The sequence below is a fragment of the Drosophila pseudoobscura genome, chromosome 5 (assembly GCF_009870125.1).
Source record: "Drosophila pseudoobscura strain MV-25-SWS-2005 chromosome 5, UCI_Dpse_MV25, whole genome shotgun sequence".
Classification (NCBI taxonomy): domain Eukaryota; kingdom Metazoa; phylum Arthropoda; class Insecta; order Diptera; family Drosophilidae; genus Drosophila; species Drosophila pseudoobscura.
The window spans coordinates 594,966-622,661 of record NC_046682.1 but is presented as its reverse complement, the minus strand read 5'-3'; the positions used below and the strand labels follow the sequence as shown (position 1 = coordinate 622,661).

The following is a 27,696-nucleotide window of genomic DNA, read 5'->3' as shown; positions in this document are numbered from 1 at the left end:
ACATACATATATGTGTGTACATACATGTTTACATTTAATTAACATATCGCACTTTACAACAAAAATATTCCCTCAATTAAAAGGCCCATAAAGTACTTACATATGTATGTACATATATTTTGTACTGTCACTTGTAAAGAGTAACAAAATACAACAATTGTAAATTAAATATTAATAAATAATATATTATTAATATATATATTTTGGTTTTGTTATGGTAAATAAATGCTTGTACATAACCACTTATACTCATAAAAGAAATACATAAGCATGTATTATACATACATGCTTTTATTGAAATTGACAATAAATTTAATTGTGAGTTCCGTGACAATAATGACATAATTTTAACATATACATAGAAGGCATAGTATACATTAATCAATCAAAATAAATACATAGATGTATATTTTTGAATGTCAGCAATAAAATCCGTATTGCCCTTCAAAAATGTTGAATTATCTACGCATGGTTGCTGTTTTCAAAATTAAAATTAACCAAATTATTAAATGTTTAATTTAAGAATGTCTTGAGAATTGTAAAATATACTGTACATTGAATAGTAAAGAAACTAAAATAAAAAAATATATGGTACGATGAATGCTCCACACATTTTTTTTAACTTACCCTTTTTAAAACCAGTCAACAAAGTGGAAACGAATTAATTTTATTTTTAGGTTGTTTATGTTTTAGGTATTTTGGAGTAAATATCCGCTCATAGAAAACAAGGTTATATTTAAGTCGTGTAAATGATTTTATATTCCCTGCTGTCCCTACTGAAAATTAATAACCTATTCCCACAATTCACCATCCATTTCTGGGATGGTCCGAAAATTTCTTAGTTAGTCCATCATCCTATTTGGGATTTTACTATTCCGCACGTTGAGTCGGTTGAATCGTATGGTCCATGGTCCATCCAACTGGAGCGCGGCTTGTATCACGCATTGTTTAAAAATCAACATTTTTGAAAAAATGTGTATTTCGGATGTGAACTTATTAACCCTCAATAAGTCGGACGGGCGGGCAGACAGATATATCTACTTTGACGCGGCTCGATGCTGATCACGAATATATCGTATGTTTATACTTTATGGGGTTGGGAATGCTTCACATTGTCTTTGAGTATCGGGTTTAAAAACAAAATACAAAATTAAACGAAAAAAATGGCTTTTAGTTTTTTCAGTTCTAAACTAAGTATACTTATACTTCTTATACTGTAAAAGGAAGTGGGGGAACAAAATTATAACTTTTGATAGCAAATTACTTGGAATGTATGATAAATAGACCTCGGATTCTGCATATTTGCATATTTTTAAAGGATTAAGATAGAAAAATTCTGATGACTCGTACTCGCAGCACCTCCGATCCTCCGATCCCCCAGCCAAGTGCTTTTCAAATATAGTCAAAGGAAATCAATTGAACAAAAATTAATAATGAGCCCACGACTATGCTGATGAATCAAATATGCAAAATCCGAGGTCTAATGATAAAATATAACATATGCTATACAAAATGCAGTATTTTCATTGTTAATAAATCAATATATTTATTACCAAGGATAATTTTAAAGGTATTACAAAAATATCTTCTCTTTTTATTCACATGAACAAACATACACATGTATCATATAATATACGTCTATACCATTTTCCGAGGTGATAGTCCATTATTTAGTTAAAATAATTATAGTGAACTCCCGCACTTTGTGTACTTATATTACACGGCACATATGTGGGTCGGGGAGAGCATTTCAGACAATTACGTTTTCGCGGTCTATGCTTTGACTTGGATCCATGGCAGTGCATAGCAAAACGAAGCTCCTCGGCCATTTCTGAACAAAGCGATTGATTTTCCATATGTACATTTTTTTTTGAGTTCCAACAGAACTCGAAAATGGCCACAACTACTGCAAGTGCAAGACCACATAGGAGAACAACAAACACGCCACCTAAAGGGAAATGTCGTTCGATCATCACTTTTTGGAATAACAATATTAAACAAACATACCAATATTTTCAACTCCCAGTGCATTAGCCTTTGATTCTTTGCTTTTGTCATCTCTGTTGCAAACGTCCCCAGTATTTTTCCACCATTTGTCATATAATATCTGAATAATGCCTTTCTCTTGCAATTCTAAAATGGCAAGTGAAATTTTATCTCTCCACGGAGAACCCTTGGGGGTCGCAATGCCATAGCCTTTCGAATCGAGAAGGCCTCCTATTTGCGTCAAATTGCAGTCACGTTGAACAGCATAATCCAGCATTGTAGATTCCATTAAAAATGCATAGTTTCCTTCCATTACACGCTTAATTCCATCTTCGTACGTTTTAACAAAGACAGCCGCCTTTCGATTCTCCATATAACGCCACATTTTTTGATATATTCCTATTTTAGAATCCTAAAAAAAAATACTTTAAGTACTTAATACAAAAATAATGGATTTGAATACAAAAACTTAATTTTAAGCAGTAGAAAGTAGATAACTTCAGTCTGCAAGTACGGGAAACTGAGGAGGTAGACATTTTTTAAAAATCATTCATCAGAGGAGATTACAACTGGTTATAGTTTCGTTACGACAACCAAACCTGCAGACAGTTAATTAACTAAATGATACCCAGCTTAAATAATTATTTTATGTACAGGGTGCGCTATATTTTATGTCGCTATATAAACATTGAATGGTTGGTTAAAGTTTTACTGAATTCACGTTTCTAAAACTTGTCTCCCAAGTTCGATTCAATTTTTACATAGTGACATAAAATTTGTCTCACCCTGTATTCAAAATCGGGACAATCTGAAAATAAGTTCCCACCGTTGGCTAACAAAAACTATAATCAACCGGTTTTATGTTTTCGAGTACTTAACAGCTATTGTTCCGTCTTTTTATGCATGATATTATTATTTTTTTTACTGCCAAATCTACATTGTATTTTTTTTTTATTCGATTTATAATACTTACCCTGAAAAATGTCATTGTTGATCCACCTTCCAAAGTACCATATGAAATTTCGGTTTGATCTGCCAAATCCGAAGCACTTTCTATAGGTGAAATCATCCGCTCCACAGTCAAAAATGCAGCCAAATTAGCCGTATAAGAGGATATAATAATTAAGCAAAAAAAGAACCAACATCCGCCGACGATTCTTGTAGATGTTGCCTGAGAAAGAACAAGGGATTTTAAAGGTAAATCAAAAAAAAACGCATATAGCACTATGCAAAGTAATTTTTACTCCACGAACCAAACCGACTTTGCGTAATAGATTTGGTACTTTAAAAATGTTTCATGGCAAGGTTTTTTTTTGATTTCATGTTTTTTTATATTTTATTTTTATCGGTGCATTAATTAGGCGCCGTTTATAGTAATGTTTAAAACAAAAAACATTTTTTTAAATTTAAAAAATACCCTATTTCTATGAGACAAATTTGCTTTCATTCGTGGGGTAAAAAAAAAGTTCGATTTTGCTCCCAAGTGTTATTGTGTATTCCAATTTCCCCAATATCGTTTACGTTTTTACATAATAACCAATTAAAGTAACTTTTATGAAATCATCGAGAAAATTTTGTAAACTAAAATACCATATGTCTGCGTACAAAAAGGGTTTTTTTTGTAATTTTCACATAGAACATTTTGATATGCTATACTGTAATTAGTTTTATAATTCTGAATTATTTCATTGTAAAATAGTTAACATAGTTACCAATTGAAACATTAATTAAATGTTTGAATTACTGCTTTGAAAAACATTGGTGTCCAATTTGTACGCAAAACAAGTTTGAGGTATGTATATCCCTGGATTGAATAGTGACATATTTATATATTGTTGCTGTTATTGTTTAATTTTTAATTCATTTTTAAATTGTTGTGAAATTTGGAAATTTATCACGTACAAAAAGCGGCACTTTTTCAATCCGATTATAATTTTGTTGGTTAGTTTAAACGAACAACTGAAATGTGCTCATTTTTTATGATTTTGTCTATTTTTTTTTCCTATTATGTATTTATGTATGTACATATATGTGTATATGGGGAACATGCACGAATTAAGTCATCAGAATTACAGCATAAATAGTCAAGCTGATTAAATTAAAAGAATTTTACTTTTATGATTTCATAACATGGACTCACTTGTATAAAATAAACAGACTAAAACAATTTGCATGGTGCCTCATATGCACATTTACTTAAATATAAATCGTGGTGCATACCCTAGGATATAAATCGGAACCTTGCTGCATAAGAGCGCCGATTGCAAACCAAAAACTATTTTTTAACGTAAAGTTGTTTTGAATGCTAACTAATTCCACTGTATTATCATCCGAAACAGCGTCGTCAACATCATTAGACGGTGCTAAGGGAAGGACGCATTGTCTTTTATTTGTCTTAGTTTCAGTTTCACTTTCAAGGCAAATTTTTGTGTTATATTGTTTGCAGTTGGCATCTAAAATAATATCTTGCTCATTTACTGACATGCCTGTCAAGTCTGATAATTCGAATTGTTCATCTGTGTGATTTGCTTTTCGAATTTTATGTAAAACATGGTCACAGGCCATTGAGCAGGCCGGTTTAGAATTTACCCATTCGATTGGTGATAATCGTGCGACTATCCAAATAGAGATTGATACAAAAATATACCCAAATGCTATATAGAACCATATTTCAATAGCAAGTGGATTCATAAACGAAAAAAACTTCGTTTGAGCTCGATCTGAAATCTGAAATACAACAATTTATACATTAATGTGTACTATGCTAAAAACGAATCCATGGGGAAATAAGCACACAAATTTTATGCATATGGCATGTAAATAATCATACATATTAACATAAATATGTTGTATATCTGCATATGTAATTTCAATTAATATTTTTTTATATTTATACCTTTGGGTTCAGTCCTGATCCTTGTCGTAAAAATGTTCCTGTTATAAACCAAAAACTGTTTGATATGGAAAACTGATTTTCCACAATATCCGTTTCCTTGTAACATGGATGGGGGTTTTTCCACTCATATGGCGAAAATCGAGCCATCACAAATAGGGCGAAGGATACTAATATATAAGCAGCTAGCACATAAAGCCATATTTCGATTGCCAATGGGTTCATAAAGGAAAACAGCCGTGTGGGTTGACTTGTCGGCACCTATTAAATTTGGCCATATATGTGAAGTGATTATCAGGTAATTATTCTACAATGTTAAAAACTAGACATGAATTATTAGCTACATGTAATTATGTTTAAATATAGACTAGCGCAATGAAAACAAAAATGTACCTTAAATAGAATTCCAATGCCCAAGTTCATAAAAGGTTTTGTAAAGTCAATAACACTTTCCCGCGCATAGTTAATTGTCATTGACGCTACCGCTAGATCAGCACGCTGAAAATGTATGAACTTATTAGATTCAAGAAACAAATTTTAGTCAATTCGTAATACTTGCCCTTTCCATTAACTCCTGAACAATTCCATTCCAAGAATTGGTCTCCGGTATATACACCCCATACATATTATCGGGGACTAACTCGATTTTATATTGAAATCCAACTTGTTGAGCAATAGCTTTAAGAAGATCAATACAAAAGCCTTCAAACTTGACATTTCCCGTAAGATTTGTATCCTCCTTTACCATAACATATGGTCGCTCCTAAAATATATGCAATGTAACTTATGCACAGACATACGTACATAATACACTATGTACAATATTTTCATATATACACACGTATGTGGCAAAACAAACCTCTCTTGTCATAACCACTAGAGTTATATTTGCGATATTCGAGTCGTAAAATGCTGTTGGATCTGATATATTAACTCCCATATCTGATTCCCAATAACCGACCTTTTGAATTTTTTCATGCTTCAATTTTAAAATGTCAATTTTGAATTTGTTTCGACGACCTTCCACAAAATTGACATTACCAGTCAGTCCATCTATTGCAGCCTGAAAAGAAAAACAAAACAAAAAACATACAACGATGCATTTTTTGTCTTTAGATATGTATAAATATGTACATATGTATGTATATATCTACCGTCCCGGTGTGCGTTAAAGAATATTGAGCAAATGGTTATTTGTTCGAACAAATATATATGGAATGCTTTCGTAGTTTTATTTTGTAACGAATGCGCAAATTCACAGGCCGACTATTAGATTGTCAGGTTATTCACTATAAATAGTCAGACTTGGCTCAGAGTTGCTGAGAACCTCTCGTGTAGTCTCCTTTCTTCTCCATAAAGTCTCCCTGCATAGTAGACAATACTCGCTATTTTTATATTCCCAATCCGGAAAATACAAAACATTTTACTGCGTAAATTATATCAACTAAATTTGACAACTAAACCGTCCGATTGTTCCGCGATATAAAGGACACAGTGGATCCAAAAAAAAAAACAGGAAAACAGCACTAAACAAAAAAATAAGCCTAAACTAAATATGAGTTGTTAGTTCATCGTGTCTTTGTGTCTATGCAATTTTTTTTTGTTCTGATTTTCATATGTACGTTCAAATTAAGGGACATGGTGGAAAAATTTGGAAAAATAATGATGCCCTTCTTTTTAAGAATCTTATTATTATTATTAATTTAATTTTGAGCTTACTGAATTTATATAGTTATACAATGAAAGACCATCATCCCAGGTTACGTCAGAGGTACAGGATAAGTTTTTAACCGAAATTTTTGGGCTACCATCATCCAAATAAAGAAAGTGTAATCCAGTCGCAAATGCATACACCGAATCGAACATCAGCGCAGACTCAGTCTGAAAGTATTCAGACAATTGCAGTTTTTCTTTTATAAACGAATTTAAACGAGTCTTTGTTTTTAACCTGTATATATGGGATTCCATTGATCATGTCCAATCCATTGTGTTGTAGCTTTTGCATTTGATCAATAACTTCCAAATATCTTTTGCTACCGACATCAACTAAACGAAACGCCGTAATATTTACGCTGTTGTATCTAAAGTCCTCTAAATCATACGTTTCCAAATCCTGTTGAATTAAATTTTTATTTGATGTTTATTTTGTTATGATACAAGATACATATACATATATATATACATATACAAATACATATGTATATAAATACTTACAAACGTTGTAAACATATAGTGATATCGGTGGTCATTCATTTGCAATTGTAGTATCTGAAATTTCATTAATAATTATTCAAGTCATAGCAAATATCAGAGATATATTGATATGTATTTGCATTATGTTCTTACTTTCATATATACATATATATATGTACATACAATAATATTGCCTTTAGGTCTTACAGAATTGTAGATACCTGTAACTGCACACACAATCCGCAACGATTCTTAAACTATCATTGTTTTTTAAATAAGATGGCAAAACAAAATATTGGAAAAATACAACTTTTCAAATCATATTTTTTTATTAGCTGATCTGAATTATTATTTTTTTAATTTGTATTACTGCAGCAAAGAAAACTAATAAGTTATAGAGTTCGGAACCTTATATGGGTAAAAAAAAATAAATCTTAAAACGAGGCGATATTTAATCTAATTCAACTTTGGTTGTTTTTCCGAACATATTTTAATATTTTTCTTCATAGATACCTACAATTTGATCCCACTTGGATTACTGTTTGTGAATTTTTGCAATGTATAAAATCATTCAAAATTCCCCAAATAGCACTATAGTGCTACATTTACATGTACATGTACATATGTATATATGTATGTATGTTTAAATCAAATCACAAATATTTTTCGTACGGATCTGAAAAATTTTTTTATATTCGATGGACTTGTGTCAACTATTATTTTGTAAATTTCCTTTTGGCGAATGGCGCGTAGAACTTGACGGTAGGTCTCCGGACTAGCTTGCCTTATATACATTTCGGTTTTCATCTCATTCGAGGAGTGCATCAAATTAAAAAGTCCTAAATAAAAAAGTTCAATGTTAAACTGTAGCACTTAAAATATAATACTAATTACCATAATCTTCTTCGTAAATTATGGCGACTTTTGTCCAATTTAGGTATACCATTAAGTCCCTATATGCTAATGTTAGAACATTGTGAGATGGATATAAATTGACTGAAAACTCTTTGGAATTCATTTCAAGGTCAATGCGAACTTCTATGTGGGGAATGTCATACGCTTCGCATATAGATTGTACATGACCAGCAAGCAATGGGTCTGTTGGACCAAAAATCGCTTGAACTCCAGCCTCCAATTGTCGGCAAACCTTTTTTGTTGTCCGAAAAGAGTCATCGCGCGGAACATATTCAATGTCATATATAAGTTGAGTGTTGGGTAAAAGAGACTTTTCCCTGTTGATGCGGTATATTGCGTACTTAAATGCAGATTCGATACTGCTCTCGCGTTCATCTTCTGTAAATATTGCACCTTTGGCAATGCAGATAGCAAAAATATTAATTGATGGTTCATTCACGTGATAGCGTTATAAATGTGAGGTGAACTTACCTAATCGAATTACTGGTGGTAGAGCATTGGCAATGAAAACCATTGATAATAATATATATACAAAACATAGTCTGGTAAAATTACTGTCGTTGATTTTCGTTTCGTTAATAACTATTTCCCATTTGTATCGTTGTCGTACCTTACAAAAGCAATAAAACATGATTTGCAAATTGTGTCTTACATTGCAGTCATAACATGAATCTGAACCACATGGAAATGGAAGTAGAACAGACTGCAATTCAAAAAAAAATCATTGCTTTTTATATTACCATCATTCGAATCGATTAACTTTGTTTTGGTGTTATTTCTTTATCATTAAAAACTTTATTGATTTCACGTAAATACAACACGATAAATTTATCAGCAAAAATACATAAATAAAAGTCAGTTTTTGGCCACAAGCTCAATGTTTTTCACCCCCACATTTGTTCGCCTGCCGCCTGTCCTCTGAAGCGCGTGCGTCAAATTTGAAACCTCTGTCAGAACCTCAAAGTAAAACGAGGGGGAACGTTGTGAGTTGCTTCGGACACCGCAACTCTAGAGTTATACCCGATACTAAGTCAGTATGGCTCTCCTCCGGCAGAGGCCGCTAATATTAAACGACACGACAAAGAGTGCGTGCGAGAGAGACAGAAAATCAGTCTGAGCGTGACGTCACGCGCTGCGTAGCCACTGCAAATTGATTTGTTTCCTTTGGCTATAAAAATGATCTGATCTGATCCAGATTCAGCAATCTGATAGATATGGTCGTTATCTATGATTCTGCGTTTTTAGTTTTCTCAAAAGCCCCCTTTGTGGGGGCGGAAGGGGGTAGGGCGAAATTTTGAGATAAAGGTTTTATAGTGAGATCTAACAGAAGTGCGGATACCAAATTTGGTTACTCTAGCTTTAATAGTCTCTGAGATTTGTGAATATCCCCAGATTTGCATCCTTTGCGGGGGCGGAAGGGGGTGTGACGAAATTTTGAAACAAACTCGTCTCGGTCCGATATATTAGGAGTGTGGATACCAAATTTGGTTGCTCTAGCTTTTATAGTCTCTGAGATCTAGGCGCTAATGTTTTACTCTAAGCAAAGCCGCCTATGCTACCTGTGTGTTAGAGAGAGACAGGGCGAGAAAAAATGAAATTGTTTTCTTGATGGTGGCTATAATAGTAATACGATCCAATTCAGATTCTGCAGTCTAAAAGATATGGTCATTCTCTACGATTCTGCGTTTTTTGTTTTCTCGTATCTTTAAAATTGTGGATGACACAGATTTTCGCCCTTTGCGGAAGTGGGCGGGGCACAGAAGTCTGGATCCAAAACATCGTTGCTCTAGCTCTTATAGTCTTTGAGCATTAGGCGCTGAAGGGGACGGACAGACGGACAGACGGACGGACGGACAAACGGACAGACAGACATGGCTCAATCGACTTGGCTATTGATGCTGATCAAGAATATATATACTTTATGGGGTCGGAAACGATTCCTTCTGGACGTTACACACATCCACTTTTACCACAAATCTAATATACCCCAATACTCATTTTGAGTATCGGGTATAAAAAGCCAGATTTGAAAAAAATATGCTAAAATGGCTATAACTGAAGTAACCGGTACAAATTCATATTTATAAACTTTTACGTTTTACGTTTTAAAAAAATTAAACTGTACAACAGAATGAAAACTATAATACGAGACAAAAATTAAATGGTAAGCATAGAGGAGTGGAACACTTATTATACATTATATTATACTTATAATTAACCAAATACCCTAAAATGTTTTAAAAAACCTTTCGTTGGATTTTTTGTTCGTGTCCATAAATTAAAAGAGCCGGGATACATTTATATGAGCTTTGTACATTTATAAAATTTTATAGGAAAAATTTATAAGCAATTCCACTTTTAAGGAGCGGGAACGTTGTGAGTCGCAGCTACGGCCGCGACTCTTCATTTATACCAGATACTCAGTCAGTTTGGCTCACCTCCGCCAGAGGACGCACACATTGCACTACGAAGAGTGTGTTAGAGAGAGACAGAAAATGAGTAAGCGCGTGGACGGCGTGGCGTAGCAGCTGAAAATGGACTTGTTTCTTCTGGCTATAATAATAATCCGATCTGATCCAGATTCATCAACCTGGTAGATATGGTCGTTTCCTATAATTCTGAGTTTTTAGTTTTCCCTTCAAAGTACTAAGTCTGTATGGCTCTCCTCCGGCAGACGCCGCTAATATTAAACGACACGACAAAGAGTGCGAGCGAGAGAGACAGAAAATCAGTCTGAGCGGGAAGTCGGGCGCTTCGTAGCCAGTGCAAATTGATTTGTTCCTTTTGGCTATAAAAATTATCTGATCTGATCCAGATTCAGCAATTATCTATAATTCTGCGTTTTTAGTTTTCTCGAATCTGCAATATTGTGGATGCAACAGATTTTCGTCCTTTATGGGGGCGGAAGGGGGTAAGGCGAAATTTTGAGATATACGTTTTATAGTGACATCTTAAAGGAGTGTGTGTACCAAATTTGGTTACTCTAGCCTTAATAGTCTCTGAGATTTGTGGATGCCCCAGATTTTCGTCCTTTGCGGGGGCGGAAGGGGGTGTGGCGAAATTTTGACACAAACCGGTCAAGGTCCGATATCACAGGAGTGTGGATACCAAATTTGGTTGCTCTGGCTCTTATAGGTTCTGAGTCCTTGAACTCATATTTTGCAATTGGCAAAACCGACCATGAAACCTGTGTGTTAGAGAGAGACAGAGCGAGAAAGAGTGAAATTGTTTTCTTGATTCTGGCTATAATAATTATACGATCTGGTTCACATTTTGCACTCTAGAAGATATAGTCATCTTCTACGATTCTGCGTTTTTAGTTTTCTCGAATCTGCAATATTGTGGATGCAACAGATTTTCGCCCTTTGTGGGGGCGGAAGTGGGCGGGGTAAAGTTTTGAAATATTCTTGTAGCAGTGACATATCACAGAAGTCTGGATCAAAACATCGTTGCTCTAGCTCTTATAGTCTTTGAGCACTAGGCGATGAATGGGATGGACAGACGGACGGACAGACGGACAGACAGACATGGCTCAATCGAACGAAATTGTTTTCTTCATTCTGGCTATTAAATTAATACGATCTGGTTCAGATTCTGCAGATTCTAGAAGATATTGTCATTCTCTACGATTCTACGCTTTAGTTTCGCGAATATTTTTAGAGGGGTCACTAACGCTTCCATCTGGACTTTACACACATCCATTTTCACCACAAATCTAATATACCCCTATACCCCTATAAAAACTAAAGACTGATTCAGTTCGGGGCGGATTACAGAAAATCAGCAAGTTTTAATAGCCTGTTCAATAAGGATAATTCCAGGGAACCACATCTATTTTGTGTGTTTTTTTAGACCGGTCACATAATAAAGGATGGGTCAAAAATATTTTATGGTAGATTTATGATGTGGGTCTGCCGATTTTTTATGACAATTTTGAGTTTATTTGTATAAATCAACTGTTTGCCCTAGTGACTGTTTGGCAATAAAATGTTCTCTTAAATTTCTTTTTCGGCTGAAGCTAAGCCAGTGTTTAAAATAAGGTTGGCTTCTAGAAAAGTACATATGTATGTATATATGTATGTATGTAATTACATCAGACTGCCACAACAACGAAGTTGCGGTTACCTTTCTAGTATATGTAACCTGTAGGATATATGTACATATTCACGTGTTGTATAATATAATTTTATTCTGGGGATTGGACGCGCCATTAGTAGTTTGACTATCGAGCGAAAATGAGTGAAAATGTAAAAGTTGTGGTGCGTTGTCGCCCTTTGAACCGAAAAGAAAATGAAAGTAAATGTGAAGTAAGTTCAGTTAAATAATATTAATTCTAACAAAACTTTTAAAGTAAATGCAGACCCAAAATTATTATGGATTTTTTATTGAATCTTATTAATTACATTACTAATTTTTTATTATTTAGGTATTTACAATACATATGTATGTATGTACATATGAATGCATGTAAAATACCCAAAAGACGAAATAACAGGAATAGCTGTTAAAAAAACAAAACAAAAATCAATACAGAAAAAATATGTATGATATCAACCCTAAGTAGTTGAAAATCAATATATTGAAAAATCGGTTTTGGACTGACAAGTTTTGAAACAAGCCTTCTCCAGCCTCTTTCGGCGTTGAAAAAACGTTGACCACTCAAATTTTTGGAAACATAAAAAATTCAATAGATTTCAGGATATGTCTGCAAGGAAGATGATTCCTTGATTCCAAAGTATGGGTGGATAAAAAAATGTGTTGAGTGGTTCTATGTCTGAGAGCTCGGATTGTGGTAGTAAAGTACAATCCGTATTTGAAGATTGGCTTGCCTCAATCTCTAAAATCTTCCGCTCAAAAAATGGTTGTGTACCAGTCAGAATTGTTCATCCCACTTTTTTCTATCGAAAAAGTTAACTTTTTTGGTTTTGACAATATTAAAAAAAACGAGGGGGAACGTTGTGAGTTGCTGCGGACACCGCAACTCTACAGTTATACCCGATACTAAGTCAGTATGGCTCTCCTCCGGCAGACGCCGCTAATATTAAACGACACGACAAAGAGTGCGTGCGAGAGAGACAGAAAATCAGTCTGAGCGTGACGTAACGCGCTGCGTAGCCACTGCAAATTGATTTGTTTCCTTTCGCTATAAAAATGATCTGATCTGATCCAGATTCAGCAATCTGATAGATATGGTCGCTATCTATGATTCTGCGTTTTTAGTTTTCTCGAATCTGCAATATTGTGGATGCAACAGATTTTCGTCCTTTGTGGGGGCGGAAAGGGGTGGGGCGAAATTCTGAGATATACGTTTTATAGTGAGATCTAACAGGAGTGAGGATACCAAATTTGGTTACTCTAGCCTTAATAGTCTCTGAGATTTATGAATATCCCCAGATCTGCATCCTTTGCGGGGGCGGAAGGGGGTGTGACGAAATTTTGAAACAAACTCGTCTCGGTCCGATATATTAGGAGTGTGGATACCAAATTTGGTTACTCTAGCTTTAATAGTCTCTGAGATTCGTGAATATCCCCAGATTTGCATCCTTTGCGGGGGCGGAAGGGGGTGTGGCGAAATTTTGAAACAAACTCGTCTCGGTCCGATATATTAGGAGTGTGGATACCAAATTTGGTTGCTCTAGCTTTTATAGTCTCTGAGATCTAGGCGCTAATGTTTTACTCTAAGCAAAGCCGCCTATGCTACGTGTGTGTTAGAGAGAGACAGGGCGAGAAAAAATGAAATTGTTTTCTTGATGGTGGCTATAATAGTAATACGATCCAATTCAGATTCTGCAGTCTAAAAGATATGGTCATTCTCTACGATTCTGCGTTTTTGGTTTTCTTGTATCTTTAAAATTGTGGATGCCACAGATTTTCGCCCTTTGTGGGGGCGGAGGTGGGCGGGGCAAAGTTTTGAAATATTTTTGTAGCAGTGACATATCACAGAAGTCTGGATCCAAAACATCGTTGCTCTAGCTCTTATAGTCTTTGAGCATTAGGCGCTGAAGGGGACGGACAGACGGACAGACGGACGGACGGACAGACGGACAGACGGACAGACAGACATGGCTCAATCGACTCGGCTATTGATGCTGATCAAGAATATATATACTTTATGGGGTCGGAAACGATTCATTCTGGACGTTACACACATCCACTTTTACCACAAATCTAATATACCCCAATACTCATTTTGAGTATCGGGTATAAAAAAAGATTTGCCTTGAAAACTTTTTTGGCATTTGATTCGCTTCTAAACAATCATACCGTCAATTGTGGCTCTGTTTCCGGTGAAAGTTAAGAAGTTAATGATTCAACCCAGTTAAAATGATAAAAAAAATTGCTTAAGTAACCGTGGCTGTATTTGATTACAATTTCTTCGTATTAATTGACGGGAGCTTTTTTTTGCGCGACTGTAAAATTATTCTGTATCACAGAAGAGGATACATGATTCAAGATTGTTCTTGACGGTCAACTGTTCATGCAATAGTGGTCCTTATAATGCCGAAAGACGCCTTCACATCATGGTATGACGATACATATAACACTATACTCTTTAAGCTCCAGAATGAAAAAACTGAGTGTGTATAGGCAGAATAAAGAACGACAAAATTTTTACCGAGCTAATTGAAAAAATTTAATTTATACACATTTTATTATTTATTTGGTTTTCTACAGAACATTGTTGAAATTAATGAATACGCAATATCTGTGCTTAATCCGTCAGCCCGTAATAGTCAAAAAAAAATGTTCACCTTCGATAGTGTGTACGACATGATCTCAAAAACTGAAGTTATTTATAACGAAATGTGCTATTCTTTAGTGGAGAGCACGTTAGATGGATACAATGGCACTATATTTGCCTATGGCCAGACAGGATGTGGCAAAACACATACGATGCAGGTAAAGGAATTTTATTTTGTTGTTGCTGAAGTAATAATTTTGTATCTCTTTAAAAGGGCGATGGTAGCGCTAAAGACGGTTATAATTGCGGAATAATACCCAGATGCTTTGAACATATTTTTGAAACAATATCTATGGCCACTAATATTAGGTATTTGGCTTTAGTAAGTTATTTGGAAATTTACAATGAAAATATTCGAGATTTATTGTCTGATTCTACGGGTATTATGAATCATCCGCTCAAAGAAATGCCAGGCGTGGGAGTGACAGTGCCAACTTTAACTACACAACCAGTAATTAATGCAAAACAATGCTATTATTGGCTCAAATTAGGCAACAAAAACCGTGTTACAGCTACTACTCTAATGAATGAACAAAGCTCCCGCTCGCACACTATATTTACAATAAGTTTGGAGCAATTTCAAGGACCTTCTTCCTCATCAGTATCGAGCATTGCATCGGGGGATATAATGGGAGGAATTCGTCGCGGAAAATTAAGTTTGGTTGATTTGGCAGGTTCAGAAAGACAGCGTAAGACTGGAGCTCAGGGTTCGCGATTTAAAGAGGCTACAAAAATTAATTTGTCGCTTTCTGCTTTGGGAAACGTAATTTCATCATTGGTCGATAGTAAATCAAAACATGTACCATATAGGGATTCAAAACTTACACGACTGCTGCAGGTAAATACACAAAATAAATAAAAACATAACGCATGTAATTTTTTTATTATATAATGTAATATATATATATATATATACATATATAGGACTCTTTAGGAGGCAATACAAAAACTCTCATGATATCATGTATTTCACCAGCAGACTCAAACTACGACGAGACTCTATCCACACTGCGTTACGCTAGCAGGGCAAAGAATATTTCAAATAAACCAAAAATTAACGAAGATCCAAAAGATGCTCAACTTCGTCAGTATCAAAGTGAAATATTACATTTAAAAAGAATGCTCGAAGAATCCGAACAAAAAATATTCCGTAGAAAAGATAAAGATAACAATATAATACAATTATCTCATATAAATTCTGATTTGCAAAGTCCAAGTGCAGACTTGTACATTGCCAATATGAATTTCCCGACACCAAAACCTGAAATAGACTACCTATCTGAGCTAAATAAACCAAAGGTTTCCGAATCAAGTGATGAGCTGCAACTACAAGCACGAAATCGTATCGATTTTATTAAACGCACATTGATTGGAGGTGAACGTGCTAATGATTTGCAGCTAAGGGAACGGCATCGAGTACGAAAAATAGCAGCACAACGCCACTTGAGCGCCATTGCCAACGCATTAAGTAGAGTCGAAAGCGAGGATCGAGACCTTTTACAAGGTCATTATGCCAGTATTACACAGGAAATAAACATAAAAAATGAGCATATTAGAATCTGCAGACAAAAAATTAAAATGCTTGAAAGAGAAGTTGCTGATTTAAACTCCGAGTTTCAACTAGATCGAGAGGACTATTTAGATGAAATTCGAAATCTCGGACGTAATATAAAATTTTTTCAACAACTATTTAGTAAAGTTCAACCTATTCTTCGAAGAAACGGAAAAAATTGGTAACAATCCACATTTTTGGTATACAACTAACACATAAATTAATTTTCTACTAGGTGTCCCACCGTTATTTTAGAAAATTCATTTTGGAATGATGATCTTAAAGTTTGGAGGATTCCGGACACAGATACCTTAAAGCTACCACCGGCTCATCTGATACCTGATTTTCAGCGAATCAATAGCTCAGGAATAGGGGATATTAAAAACTCAAAATATATTGAAAAAAACACCAATATCGCCAGTGTGGAAAATGACGAAAAGGTAACAATGTTCACAGTGGTATGCTTATACATATATACAAATGTACATATGTATATATGTATGTAGGTGCATTACACTAAAATATATACACTATAAATTGTTCCTTTTATTTTGCTTTTGTTTACTTCGTTATCTAAAAATACTTCATACTATTTTATAGCTATGTATTAATCATTTTTGTTTTATGAAGGGCTCGGATAACTCAGACATAGCCAAAGAAACGTATAATGTAAATATACTTCAAAATTACTTTCGGTCAACCCGTCAAAAAAATATGGACTATGAACCCAGTACAAATCGGACTAAGAAGTTTTATGCTGAAACAGGTATTTAAATAACCGGTTTAATTTTATGGTTTTTTTTTATGTTCTATTTACAAGGTGTGCCATCTTTCAGTACAGTATGTTAACATTGCCGGCGACTGCAACTCTAAATTTATACCCATTTATACATAACATTTCGTTGCTCTAGCTCTTAGTCTTTGAGAACTAGGCGCTCATAGGGACGGACAAACGGACAGACAGACAGGGCTCAATGGACTCGACTATTGATGCTGATATATATACTTTATGGGGTCGGAAACGATTCGGAGTCGGAATCCATTTAATCAAGCGTTCTGAGTGGCTAGTAAATATCGCCTCTTTTTAACAGACGTGCTGGGAATTTTCGTTGACCTGTTTGGAATATTTAGCCGTATTCCACATGACGTGGATGATCTTTCATCAAAATTTGTTGTGTTAATTGCCCTTTATACGGAAAAAAATGTATATCAACCTTCAAAATACGGTCGTGGGCAACGCACTTCCTCACTGCTTCAACAAGTTCATTGGAACGTCTTGGTCGTTGACGATCAAACAAATTCGACGCCAAACGACGAATAGTTTTGTCAGTCCATGTTTGCCGCAATACTTTTGCGATATAAGCGTTGAATTAGAACAATTTAACGACTATTTTCGATGTAGAGCTTCACTATTTCAGCGGGTTCTTTTCTTGTGATAGCTTTACATGGCTAAAATTTTAATAAATTGAAGTTTCGAAAACATCTATGTTGAAATCTATCGATTGGTAAATGGCAAAGCTATTCGATGTTTACATACTTAATTAATGTAATTTAAGATTAAGTTTAAGGCTAAGGTTATTAGAATACATCAGAAATTAATCTGTAATCCGTTCTACTCTTTTCACAGATATTATATCAACCAAAACTAACATTCCTATGGCAACTCAACTTAAAAAACTTGTGTATCCTGTAAAAGGGACAACAGATCACCCTGATCTTTCAAAAATTGATAACCGCTTGGGACAGGAAAAAATAATAAATTAAGAAATTTCTCTTTAAATTGTAAATATGACTACTTGTCAATTCTTGTCACAGATAATCAAAATTTACATTAATTTATGCGGCTGTTGCTAAGTTTTAAGCATTGTCAATCAACCTCAAACATTCTTTACCTTACATAATTCGAAATAAAATAGTCAAAAAAGTTAATTCATTCATGTAGATCATATAAACCCGATACTTAGTCAGTATGGCTCTTCTTCGGCAGACGCCGCTAATATTAAACGACACGACAAAGAGTGCGTGCGGAAGATACAGAAAATTATTCTGAGCGTGTTGTCGGGCGCTGCGTGGCCACTGAATATTGTTTTTTTTCTTCTCGGCTATAAAAATTATCCGATCTGATCCAAATTCAGCAACTGGATAGTTATGGTCATTCTCTATGATTCTGCGTTTTTATTTTTCTCGAATCTGCAATATTGTGGATGCAACAGATTTTCGCCCTTTGTGGGGGCGAAAGTGGGCGGGGCAAAGTTTTGAAATATTCTTGTAGCAGTGACATATCACAGAAGTATGGATCCAAAACATCGTTGCTCTAGCTCTTATAGTCTTTGAGCACTAGGCGCTTAAGGGGACGGACAGACGGACGGACGGACGGACAGACGGACAGACAGACATGGCTCAATCGACTCGGCTATTGATGCTGATCAAGAATATATGTATATACTTTATGGGGTCGGAAACGATTCCTTCTGGACGTTACACACATCCACTTTTACCACAAATCTAATATACCCCAATACTCATTTTGAGTATCGGGTATAAAAACTAAATGTGTGTCGTCGGCGCTACTTAGTAACTGCAAATTGATTTGTTCCTTTTGGCTATACAAATTATCTGATCTGATCTAGACTCAGCAATCTGATAGATATGGTCATTATCTATGATTTTAGTTTTCTCGAATCTTTAAAATTGTGGATGTCACAAAATTTCGTTTTTTGCGGGAGCGGTTGGCAAAATTTTGAAAGAAACTTGTCAAGGTCCGATATCACAGGAGTATATCAAATTTTCAAATTGGTTTGCAGACGGATGTAGTTTTTACGGACTTCAGCAAGGCATTCGATTCTGTGAACCATGCTCTGCTTATTCACAAGCTCTCTTTATTAGGGTTCCCAACGAATCTTCTAAATTGGATTTTGTCCTCTCTCTCTAACCGTACTCAACATGTTTTGTTTTCTAACGTGTTGTCAAATACTGTTAATGTTACTTCAGGTGTGCCACAGGGAAGTCATCTGGGCCCGCTTCTGTTTATTTTATTTGTGAATGACCTTCCTCAAGTTATAACATACTCTACTACACTAATGTATGCTGCTGATGTTAAAATCTTTCTGCCTTACTCTGATTGGTATTTGCACACACGCCTTCAACTTGATCTTAGTGAGCTACATTGTGTGGTGCATTGGTGTTCAACTAATCTTCTTTTTCTGAGCCTTTCTAAATGCAAACTTATGAGATTTTACCGTGGCGCTCAACATTTTGTCTCATATGTTCTAGGAAATCATGTCCTCGAGCGAATTTCGAGTTCAAATGACTTCCGAGTCTTTTTTGATCATAAGATGTGTCCTAACAGCCATATAGCTGCAACAGTAAATAAAGCTAAGGGTGTTTTAGCGTTCATCAAGCGTTGGTCCAAGGAGTTTGAAGACCCGTACGTTACGAAACAACTGTATATCTCGTTAGTACGTCCTATATTGGAGTATTGTTCTTGTGTGTGCAGCCCGCAGTATAAAGAGCAGCAGGCTGTTATTGAATCCGTGCGAAAGCAATTTTTAATTTTTGCCCTTCGGAACTTTAACTGGGACTCAGGTAGAATCTTGCCACCCTACCGGTCTAGGCTAAATCTTATTGACCTGCCGTCGTTGCACCATCGCAGAATATGCAATGGCGTAATGTTCGTGCACAAGCTCCTTCTTGGGACTGTTGACTCCCAAACTCTCTTGGGTCAGATTGACTTGGCCGTTCCATCTAGACCTACCCGTACTTTTAGGCCTATCCGTCTACCCATATGTAGGTCTAATTATGCTGATCATGAACCTTTTAGGGTTTTATGCCATAATTATAACTCCCTCTGTCAAACCCTATCCCCTGAACTGTCTCTTAAACTAATTGCATGCAATATTTATAATCATTTAAATTTAGCTAACTTTGAACTTATCTTTTTCCGCCTTTAGTAACTAAGTACCATTATTAACAGATAATTGTTAATTTAATAAATAAATAAATGGATCACAAATTTGGTTGCTCTAGCTCTTATAGTATCTGAGATCTGGGTACTCACTTTTTGCAATTGGAAAAGCCGACCATAAAACCTGTGTGTTAGAGAGAGATAGAGCGAGAGAGAATGAAATTGTTTTCTTGATTCTGGCTATAATAATGATGCGATCTGGTTCAGATTCTGCAGTCTAGAAGATATAGCAATTCTCTACGATTCTGGGTTTTTCCTTCTGGACGTTACACACATCCACTTTCACCACAAATGTTATATACCCCTATACTCATTTTGAGTATCGGGTATAAAAATATTTGTTTATAATAATCACATTTATCGTACTTTAAAACAACATTTTCTGTGGTATATTTTGTTTGTCAATTTTTTGCAGTTCCGTGACGAATATCAGAGATTTAATCGAAATTGTTTCATTTTTCAATATCAAGTGAATAATTTGAAAATTCTTGGCATTTTGGCCATTTAACATTCATTTCATTTAGCTAAAGTCAAAATATAATTAAATAAATGTTTTCTTACAAGAATGTGCCGAAAGTCTTATTGTACAGAGGGATAAGCCCGAATGGCTCTTAGTCTGAAAAAAAGGCCAATCTATTCTAGCCATTACCAAATAAATGAAAATATCTCATAATTTTGTAAAATGCTTTAAAAATGAAAACCTAGTCAAGAAAATTGCGTAAGGCCACAGTAAACAATCATAACACTTCACCACTACATATGTACATACATATGTACATACTTCTCTTTGAGGAATGTGAACCCGTTTAAGTCGTCAGACGCTATCGGAGCAGAAACTGGACTAGAAGATAGTGCTCCAACGATCCGTAGACGGCTACAACAAGCCAACCTTTCAGGGAGAATAGAAAGAAATAGCCATGAGGCAAACTGTTTCTGAAGATCATAAAAATTTGCAGTATGCGCTGGAGAGAAAAAGTGGAGAAAATTTAAAAATAAATTTATTAGGGTCACAATCGGTCCCAATGTAGGAATGTAGGAAGCCTTAAAGGAAAGGAATTTGATCCATGTTTCACAAAAAAAAACAAATTTGCGTATAAAAAATGTCTTTACCAAACGCGTCTGATTGCATTGACAGTTCACAAAACCAACATTTCTATTGCAAAAATGTAGTCCCCTTAAATTTCCACAACAAAGGGAATTCCCCTAAATTTGTTCTATCTACAATTGATCTGACCAGAAAATGCTGTTACATATATACAGTATGTCAAGAAACTCTTTACACACTGAAAATAAATTAAATTTTTTGACTTTGGATAAGAAAATAATGGCATTTGGTTCAAATTTATCAAATTTTTTTAATTCATAACCATTCAGGGATTAATTATAAAGTAGTTAGTGAAAAAAGAATAACAAAACTATAAATAGGTAACTTAAAAAATAACAAAAACAATTTTTGACACTGTCAAGAAACATACGCAAAAAAGGAAAAAGAAACAAATATGTATGTATGTACATATGTATGTATATTCATATTCTCTTTACATATTACATACTACATATTCTCTTTCTTGTTTTCGTTAGAGCTGTTTGTTTGAGAGCTGTGTGTTTTTATCTATTTGCGTTGTGTTATTTTGAACCGTGTTAAATGGAATAAAATCGATTAAAATTTAAAATTTTCGGGTATTGCCACTTTTGAATCATATGAAACATGAGAATATATGATATGAAACTACTGCAGGTATATCTATATATAATCAGCCAGGCATCGTTATTCACATTCACAAAAGTTTTCCGATTTACTTTTGAATACGCATAAATTGGGGCTTCTGTTTTCGCATTCCGCAAGATTTATTCGTTTTCAAAATAAAAGCTTTTTCGTTGACGAAATGAAAAGTAAACGGCTTTTTATACAACGAAACGAACCTTAAGTGCAAAAGGGAAAAAAATAGATGACTTATTGATGCATTGACATCAACTTGACACCTATATAAGGCAAATTTAACCTTTTCTTTCTTTCTAAATAAATAACCCTAAATTTGGCTCGAAAAAAATTGGCCAAGGCAACAACAATTTTCCTTTTGGTGCACACAGCAAAATATGTGAAAACTGGACAACCTTAAAACGAAACGTTTTGGCTAATAACGTAATCCGCAAAAGTAAATGAAAAACGGAGCCTGGCTGAATATAAAAATTAATCGCAGCGGCTTGGCTGCGTTTTTCAAAACATGAACTCATAAATATACCTGTTTTTTTTTGTTTTGAATTTTTTAATTGTGTAAGTAATTTGTATTGTTTTTAATGCATTTTTTAATTCAAGAAGGATACGAAATATACGGAAAGAAACTACTGAAGAACAAAAAACTGACGCTCGACATGCTCTCCATTGAACCCATCTAACCTCTGGCATTTGATTTCCAGAAATCCCGATCTTGAAATTAATGAAGAGATACATAATCAAGCTTTAATATTGATCAAAGACAAGTGTAACCTCGTGTGCGATAGTTTATTACACAGGTTAGGAATGCCAGCGCCAAATCATGGAATTGGAACGGGGAGGAATGGAATTTTGCTGTTCAAGAAAATGTTGAATCCCCCCTGTTGAATCCTCAACATTATGATACATTAATGAAAGCAATTGATGATGGAAATGGTGGTTTATATTTCCTGGATGCCCCTGGTGGAATTGGTAAGAAATTCATGTCAATGGTTTTAGCCACTGCTCGTCCGAGATCCTATATTGCTGTTTCAGTTGCTTCTTCTGGAAAAGCAGTCACATTGTTAGAAGGATACCGTACGGCTTATTTAGCACTAAAAATTACCGTTAAATCTTCAAAATATTCTGGAACCTATATGTAATATTGCAAAAAACTCCGCAATGGGCATAGTTTTGTCAGCATCAAAAATCATAAACGTGCATTAGAAGCACTTAACCGAACATTGGGGATTTCCGCCAAACACTGCCATTACAAACCAACGCCTACCGGCGAAATACAGGCGCAATTGTCAGATTTGATACATCATCTTTCTGTGAAAATTTAGTTAGGGTTGGCCACAACCGAACCATGGCCACGGGAAAATCTTTTCCAATACTCGTTTTCTTTTTATCTTGCTAAGTCTTGCACTGAAAACTGAAACAAAACTCAAATTATTCGAACGCGTTAGTCCCCTTTTGGCAAATGAGCATGCCATCTTCCCACTTTCCCAATCGAGTTACTAGAAGCTTTCTATATTAAGCCAGCTACATTTTTAATAGATTTGTATACAATTATTATTTTTTTTACCTTTCTTAAGGTTGTCTAGAGAAAATTTTGTTGAGAAGCATTTTACTTTTATTTTCATCCATGTATGTTTGGGAAAGATTCTTACATACTATATTATAAACATAATCTTACAATACATATATTCTATTCATACCATTTAAAAATATACAAACTTGTCAGTCTGCATACACTACAAAGGGAACATTGTTTTCTGAAACATTATCTCGCAGTTCTACCTTAATATAATTTGTTGAATTTCTTTCATCACTAGGACTGTTTGAATCGTTGTTCGAACAAGTACTGTGGCGCATAGTACCTGTGTTCCTCCTAAAAAATAACAATATAGTTAGATGTATATTTCCCCCATTTTTATTTAAATTAATTTTGAAATTTAAGAAAGCACTTACTTTGCTTTTGCATGAGTTAATATGTGTGATTTTAAATTTGTGGACTGAGCAAATTTTTTATTGCAGGAATCAAAGGGGCAAACAAATGGCCTGTCTCCGGTGTGTATTCTTACGTGTGTCCTAAAAATTAAAAATATGTTTTGATATTATCATAGTTAAATTGTTTAAAATCTTCCTGGGACTAATAACCTTAAGTTAAAATCAAGGGAAAAACGTTTTCCACATCCTTCAAAAGTACACTGAAATGGTTTTTCTCCGGTGTGAACGAGCTGGTGTCTTTTTAGCTTAGAACTTTCTACAAAAGCTTTTCCGCACTCTGCACAAACATGCACACGAGGACCATGCGTATGTAAATGTTTGCGCATTGCAGACGAGTCTCTGAAATTTTTATGACATCCTTTATGGGGGCATGCTATTTTTTTATCGTTTGGATAAGCCACCAAGTCATGGGAATTGTTGAGTTCCAGATCAGTGGTTGTGACTGAAGCTCCTAAGAAATGAATTAATAATTGTCATGTTAGAATAACTTTATATGGTATACATATTAGTGGTTTTTACCCAAGTTTTCATTATATGGTAGTTGAGGTGGAGTTGACGATCTATCTGATTGTAGACTTCCTTGCAGAACAAGACCAAAAGGCAGTGTTCCTGCCGAATGTGAATCGCAATCATTATCATTATCTAATAATTTGTGACTTTCAATTGTAATAGCGCCAGACCGATTTATAGCCTGGGCACTTATAATGGAATTTGTTAACAGAGGTTGAGTTTCACAACTGGACATTGATTTGGTGAGGCTTTTAATGGAAGGATTCTTTACTTGCGCAGGAAGTTTTTTCTCCTTTGGTAACTGTCCTGTTAACGGAACAGCATTTAACTGCCGCTGCATTTGCAATTCTTGATGGAACAACAACTGTTGCCGTAACATAGATTCCTCGTGTCCAAAATCTAATTCAGTTTCATGGCTCTGTGAAATGACCATTGCCCCATCAGATGAGTTATCTTTTTCTTTCATAAAATCCGTTTCGCCAATATTTTGCTCAGACCCAGAGTACTCGTCATCGGATGTTCCAGATGCCCACATAGTTACACTGAATTCCCCTTCCATTGTTTTAATTTGAACTAGTTTTTGTTCCCAGCGTCTCGACTTTCCAGATGATATAAGCCCAATTGTTTCGGAAGTTTCAGTAATGCGGTTGCCAATATCAGACTCTTTTATTTCTCTTACATTGTTTTGAAGGCAATTTACCAACGCCTTTGAAATTTCGTGCTGTTCGGAGCAATCGCTGTTTTCCGCCATTTCAAAGTTTGTCAAATAGTGCTTGGCATTCTTCTTTCTACAAATAAATATAAAACGTTTTAGACAAAATTTACGCAACAGAACATATATTTTTATGTATTGTATGTGAACATCATATGTATGTACATACGACTTAAACGACTTTTCTTACATTTTAGATGGGCAAACGTTCTCCGATGCTTTCAGTAACTGTTTTCCATGCATACTTGTATTCATTATGTTTTCACTAAACTGAGTTTCCGACTGAAGGAACGAATCAAACATTTTATTTCTTTGTGCATTTATTTGACTGCTGCTGGAAATGCCGTCCGGAATAAAAACGGCTTCAAACAAAAAACATATACATATGTGTAAATTGTACATATGTTAGAACATTTGAAAATTAAAAGCAGTCTACAAAACTCACCATTGTTGATATTAATTTTTTGAATGTCATCAGGCTTTGTTAAATCTTCATCGTATTGTTCATTTTGTACTAGTATTCCATAACGTTCGTATGCCATGTCAACGAAGTTTGTATCCATTATACACTTTTTGTACTTCACAGGACGTACCAAATCATTTCTCACATGCGTACATACACCAATGCAGGAATATGTATGTGTTAGGTTATTATATATAATTTTATTTCCTGAGTTTTATTCCCTTAGTAAATTTCCGAAATTTATGTATATAGACCGTTTTATGTTTCAGAATCTGAAAAAGTATCTTGATGCATTGTAAGTTTTTTGGACAACTCAAGTGTTAAAATGCATATATATAATTACAAAATTTGTATAGCGTAGAATGTTTTTGTCTATATACATACATATGTACGTCCCAACAACGGCATGCGTAAACAACACAACTATATAGGCAGAGGTATGGATTTTTAATGCATGTTTTTAATAAAGTTATCGATTAATGTTGTAGTTAAAAAATAACAATTCAGCAATATGACAAATAGTCTTAACAGGACAACGAAATCCAGAAAATAACAAGCAACACACCACTGATATTATTTTTGTGGCACCTATGCTTAGACACTTAAATAGATAGATAAATACATGAATGCGTATGTACGAATAAACATGCACTTATGTATAATATTTGAGTTACCAAATATTCGTTTCCAAAAATAATTTAAAAAGAAATTAAAAGACATGCATAACCGATAAACACCGATCGACCACTTTCCAAAATGTAAGGTTTAAAATTCTAGGGATGAACAATAATTTTTTAAAGAAATATTTTTAGGCTTAAATACATATTTAAATTAAATCACAAAATATTATGACATGGCATAAGTTGTTTATACATATTTTAATAAATAAATTACTTACTTACTCAGTAATCAAATATGTGTAAGCAAAAAATATTCAGGGTACTTATGTAACAGTTTAAGAAATAATATTTTGTGAAGCAATATGTTCCCTATCGGAAAATATAACTTGTTAATGAAAAGCTCATTGTATTGCGTTTATATACAGACCTCATGATATTCCCGGCGTTTGTGCGTTTAAAGTACTAAGTAGAAACACACGAAGAAAGTAATCAATGAAGCTTGAATGAAGAAATATACCACTTGAAATATTTTCATTCTTAAACCTAATATTGGTTTAATTAAATTGAAATTCGAAAAAATCGTTTACGCAATGTATTTTAAACCAGCACTATATTAGCATTGTCTGAGCTAATTTTGATAGACTATTATATATTTTAGCACACTATCAGAATTTTGCAGAATGTAATAGCAGTGTGTGTTACCGTTAGGAGTTGGAGTGTGGAGTTTTGCGCAGAGCTCGTGCTAAGATCGGATTTGGTAAAGCGTAGTCGCATGCTCATTAAATAACACATGCAAACAAATTGACTCTTTCGTTTGTTTAGACATTGGCTTTCGTCGTTTATTGTTATATCACGATTTCTGGGTACTTATAAATCAGCAGTTTAAGTGGCTGGGTTCTGTGTTTCTCTCCGTTGGTGTATAAGTGTGCGCCGGTATCCGTGCGTGACGAAATGGTCGAGACCTCCTCTGCGGAATTATCACCTTTCAACAGGCTGCCGCCAGACACTATCCGCGCACATACACGTTTCAAGATGCATGCGTTGGCTCATGGAGTAGGCGCTGAGCTAGTTGGTGGCTGGGTGGCTCGTACGGCCTTACGGGGAACGGTGGGATTTATTTACAGAAGTGAAACTCCGATTCACACTGGCACCATCCGTCAAAAACAAGTCCATTAAATTTTCGCGGAAAATTTTTTAATTTTTTTCTTATAATGGATGATGAAGGATGTAGCAATTATTTGGGCTGTGGTTCATCAGCAAAATATGCGAACAGCCCGATAGCAGCAATAGGTCTGATGACTAATCAGTCAGCAGAACAGATACGATCTGCAATCGCAAAATATTGTGTAATTAGAAACTTATTTATTATTATTTTTCAGCACTTCCAATAAATCATTCTGGAATTTTTTTGCGTGTTGATGAGATCCTTGACATCGTTTA

The 27,696-nt window shown here is 34.8% G+C and overlaps 3 protein-coding genes across 18 annotated transcripts; 1 reads left to right on the top strand and 2 right to left on the bottom strand.

Annotated features, from left to right (window-relative positions):
• Nucleotides 1–1,541: 1,541 nt before the first annotated feature.
• LOC6903765 (glutamate receptor ionotropic, kainate 2) lies at nucleotides 1,542–21,389 on the bottom strand. Of its 7 annotated transcripts, XM_033381263.1 has the most exons (15): nucleotides 8,728–8,918; nucleotides 8,459–8,597; nucleotides 7,967–8,380; nucleotides 7,745–7,911; nucleotides 7,094–7,147; nucleotides 6,828–6,992; nucleotides 6,599–6,760; nucleotides 5,739–5,942; nucleotides 5,439–5,642; nucleotides 5,273–5,377; nucleotides 4,883–5,140; nucleotides 4,207–4,713; nucleotides 2,960–3,157; nucleotides 2,008–2,398; nucleotides 1,544–1,948 (listed from the first exon to the last, which is right to left on the bottom strand). In XM_033381263.1, the coding sequence occupies exons 1-15, from the start codon at nucleotides 8,731–8,733 to the stop codon at nucleotides 1,671–1,673; spliced, it is 3,252 nt and encodes a 1,083-aa protein (XP_033237154.1). In that variant the 5' UTR covers nucleotides 8,734–8,918; the 3' UTR covers nucleotides 1,544–1,670. The 7 variants fall into 7 exon arrangements, with proteins under 7 accessions (XP_033237156.1, XP_033237153.1, XP_033237152.1 ...); XM_033381265.1 differs by lacking the exons at nucleotides 7,745–7,911; nucleotides 7,967–8,380; nucleotides 8,459–8,597; nucleotides 8,728–8,918 and adding exons at nucleotides 20,339–20,369; nucleotides 21,027–21,207; nucleotides 21,356–21,389 and having other exon boundaries at nucleotides 1,542–1,948; XM_033381262.1 differs by lacking the exon at nucleotides 8,728–8,918 and having other exon boundaries at nucleotides 1,543–1,948; nucleotides 8,459–8,703.
• Kif3C (Kinesin family member 3C) lies at nucleotides 12,025–18,222 on the top strand. 7 transcript variants are annotated; one of them, XM_033381277.1, is made up of 7 exons: nucleotides 12,078–12,294; nucleotides 14,663–14,887; nucleotides 14,944–15,567; nucleotides 15,654–16,462; nucleotides 16,517–16,721; nucleotides 16,882–17,047; nucleotides 17,909–18,222. In XM_033381277.1, the coding sequence occupies exons 1-7, from the start codon at nucleotides 12,223–12,225 to the stop codon at nucleotides 18,043–18,045; spliced, it is 2,238 nt and encodes a 745-aa protein (XP_033237168.1). In that variant the 5' UTR covers nucleotides 12,078–12,222; the 3' UTR covers nucleotides 18,046–18,222. The 7 variants fall into 7 exon arrangements, with proteins under 7 accessions (XP_033237175.1, XP_033237173.1, XP_033237172.1 ...); XM_033381279.1 differs by having other exon boundaries at nucleotides 12,079–12,294; nucleotides 14,808–14,887; XM_033381278.1 differs by having other exon boundaries at nucleotides 12,080–12,294; nucleotides 16,912–17,047.
• Nucleotides 21,390–23,551: 2,162 nt separating the features above from the next.
• pho (pleiohomeotic) lies at nucleotides 23,552–26,438 on the bottom strand. 4 transcript variants are annotated; one of them, XM_033381286.1, is made up of 7 exons: nucleotides 26,311–26,438; nucleotides 25,619–25,908; nucleotides 25,364–25,535; nucleotides 24,471–25,249; nucleotides 24,102–24,402; nucleotides 23,913–24,032; nucleotides 23,552–23,832 (listed from the first exon to the last, which is right to left on the bottom strand). In XM_033381286.1, the coding sequence occupies exons 2-7, from the start codon at nucleotides 25,734–25,736 to the stop codon at nucleotides 23,682–23,684; spliced, it is 1,641 nt and encodes a 546-aa protein (XP_033237177.1). In that variant the 5' UTR covers nucleotides 25,737–25,908; nucleotides 26,311–26,438; the 3' UTR covers nucleotides 23,552–23,681. The 4 variants fall into 4 exon arrangements, with proteins under 4 accessions (XP_033237177.1, XP_033237176.1, XP_015044208.2 ...); XM_033381285.1 differs by having other exon boundaries at nucleotides 25,619–25,920; nucleotides 26,311–26,423; XM_015188722.2 differs by having other exon boundaries at nucleotides 25,619–25,920; nucleotides 26,021–26,406.
• Between the last annotated feature and the right edge of the window lie 1,258 nt (nucleotides 26,439–27,696).

What these genes read in the sequence shown, in the direction of transcription:
- Kif3C (XM_033381277.1), top strand. Translation starts at nt 12,223, where the DNA reads ATGAGTGAAAATGTAAAAGTTGTGGTGCGTTGTCGCCCTTTGAACCGA. An exon ending in CGAAGAAACGGAAAAAATTG is followed by an intron (nt 16,463 to 16,516) that starts GTAACAATCCAC and finishes ATTTTCTACTAG; the next exon opens with GTGTCCCACCGTTATTTTAG. An exon ending in GTGTGGAAAATGACGAAAAG is followed by an intron (nt 16,722 to 16,881) that starts GTAACAATGTTC and finishes ACTATTTTATAG; the next exon opens with CTATGTATTAATCATTTTTG.
- LOC6903765 (XM_033381262.1), bottom strand. Translation starts at nt 8,618, where the DNA reads ATGTTTTATTGCTTTTGTAAGGTACGACAACGATACAAATGGGAAATA. An exon ending in ACCACCAGTAATTCGATTAG is followed by an intron (nt 8,381 to 8,458) that starts GTAAGTTCACCT and finishes GCATTGCCAAAG; the next exon opens with GTGCAATATTTACAGAAGAT. An exon ending in ACTATATGTTTACAACGTTT is followed by an intron (nt 6,993 to 7,093) that starts GTAAGTATTTAT and finishes TTAATTCAACAG; the next exon opens with GATTTGGAAACGTATGATTT.
- pho (XM_033381286.1), bottom strand. Translation starts at nt 25,736, where the DNA reads ATGGATACAAACTTCGTTGACATGGCATACGAACGTTATGGAATACTA. An exon ending in ACCATATAATGAAAACTTGG is followed by an intron (nt 24,403 to 24,470) that starts GTAAAAACCACT and finishes TTCATTTCTTAG; the next exon opens with GAGCTTCAGTCACAACCACT. An exon ending in TCCCTTGATTTTAACTTAAG is followed by an intron (nt 24,033 to 24,101) that starts GTTATTAGTCCC and finishes TTTAATTTTTAG; the next exon opens with GACACACGTAAGAATACACA.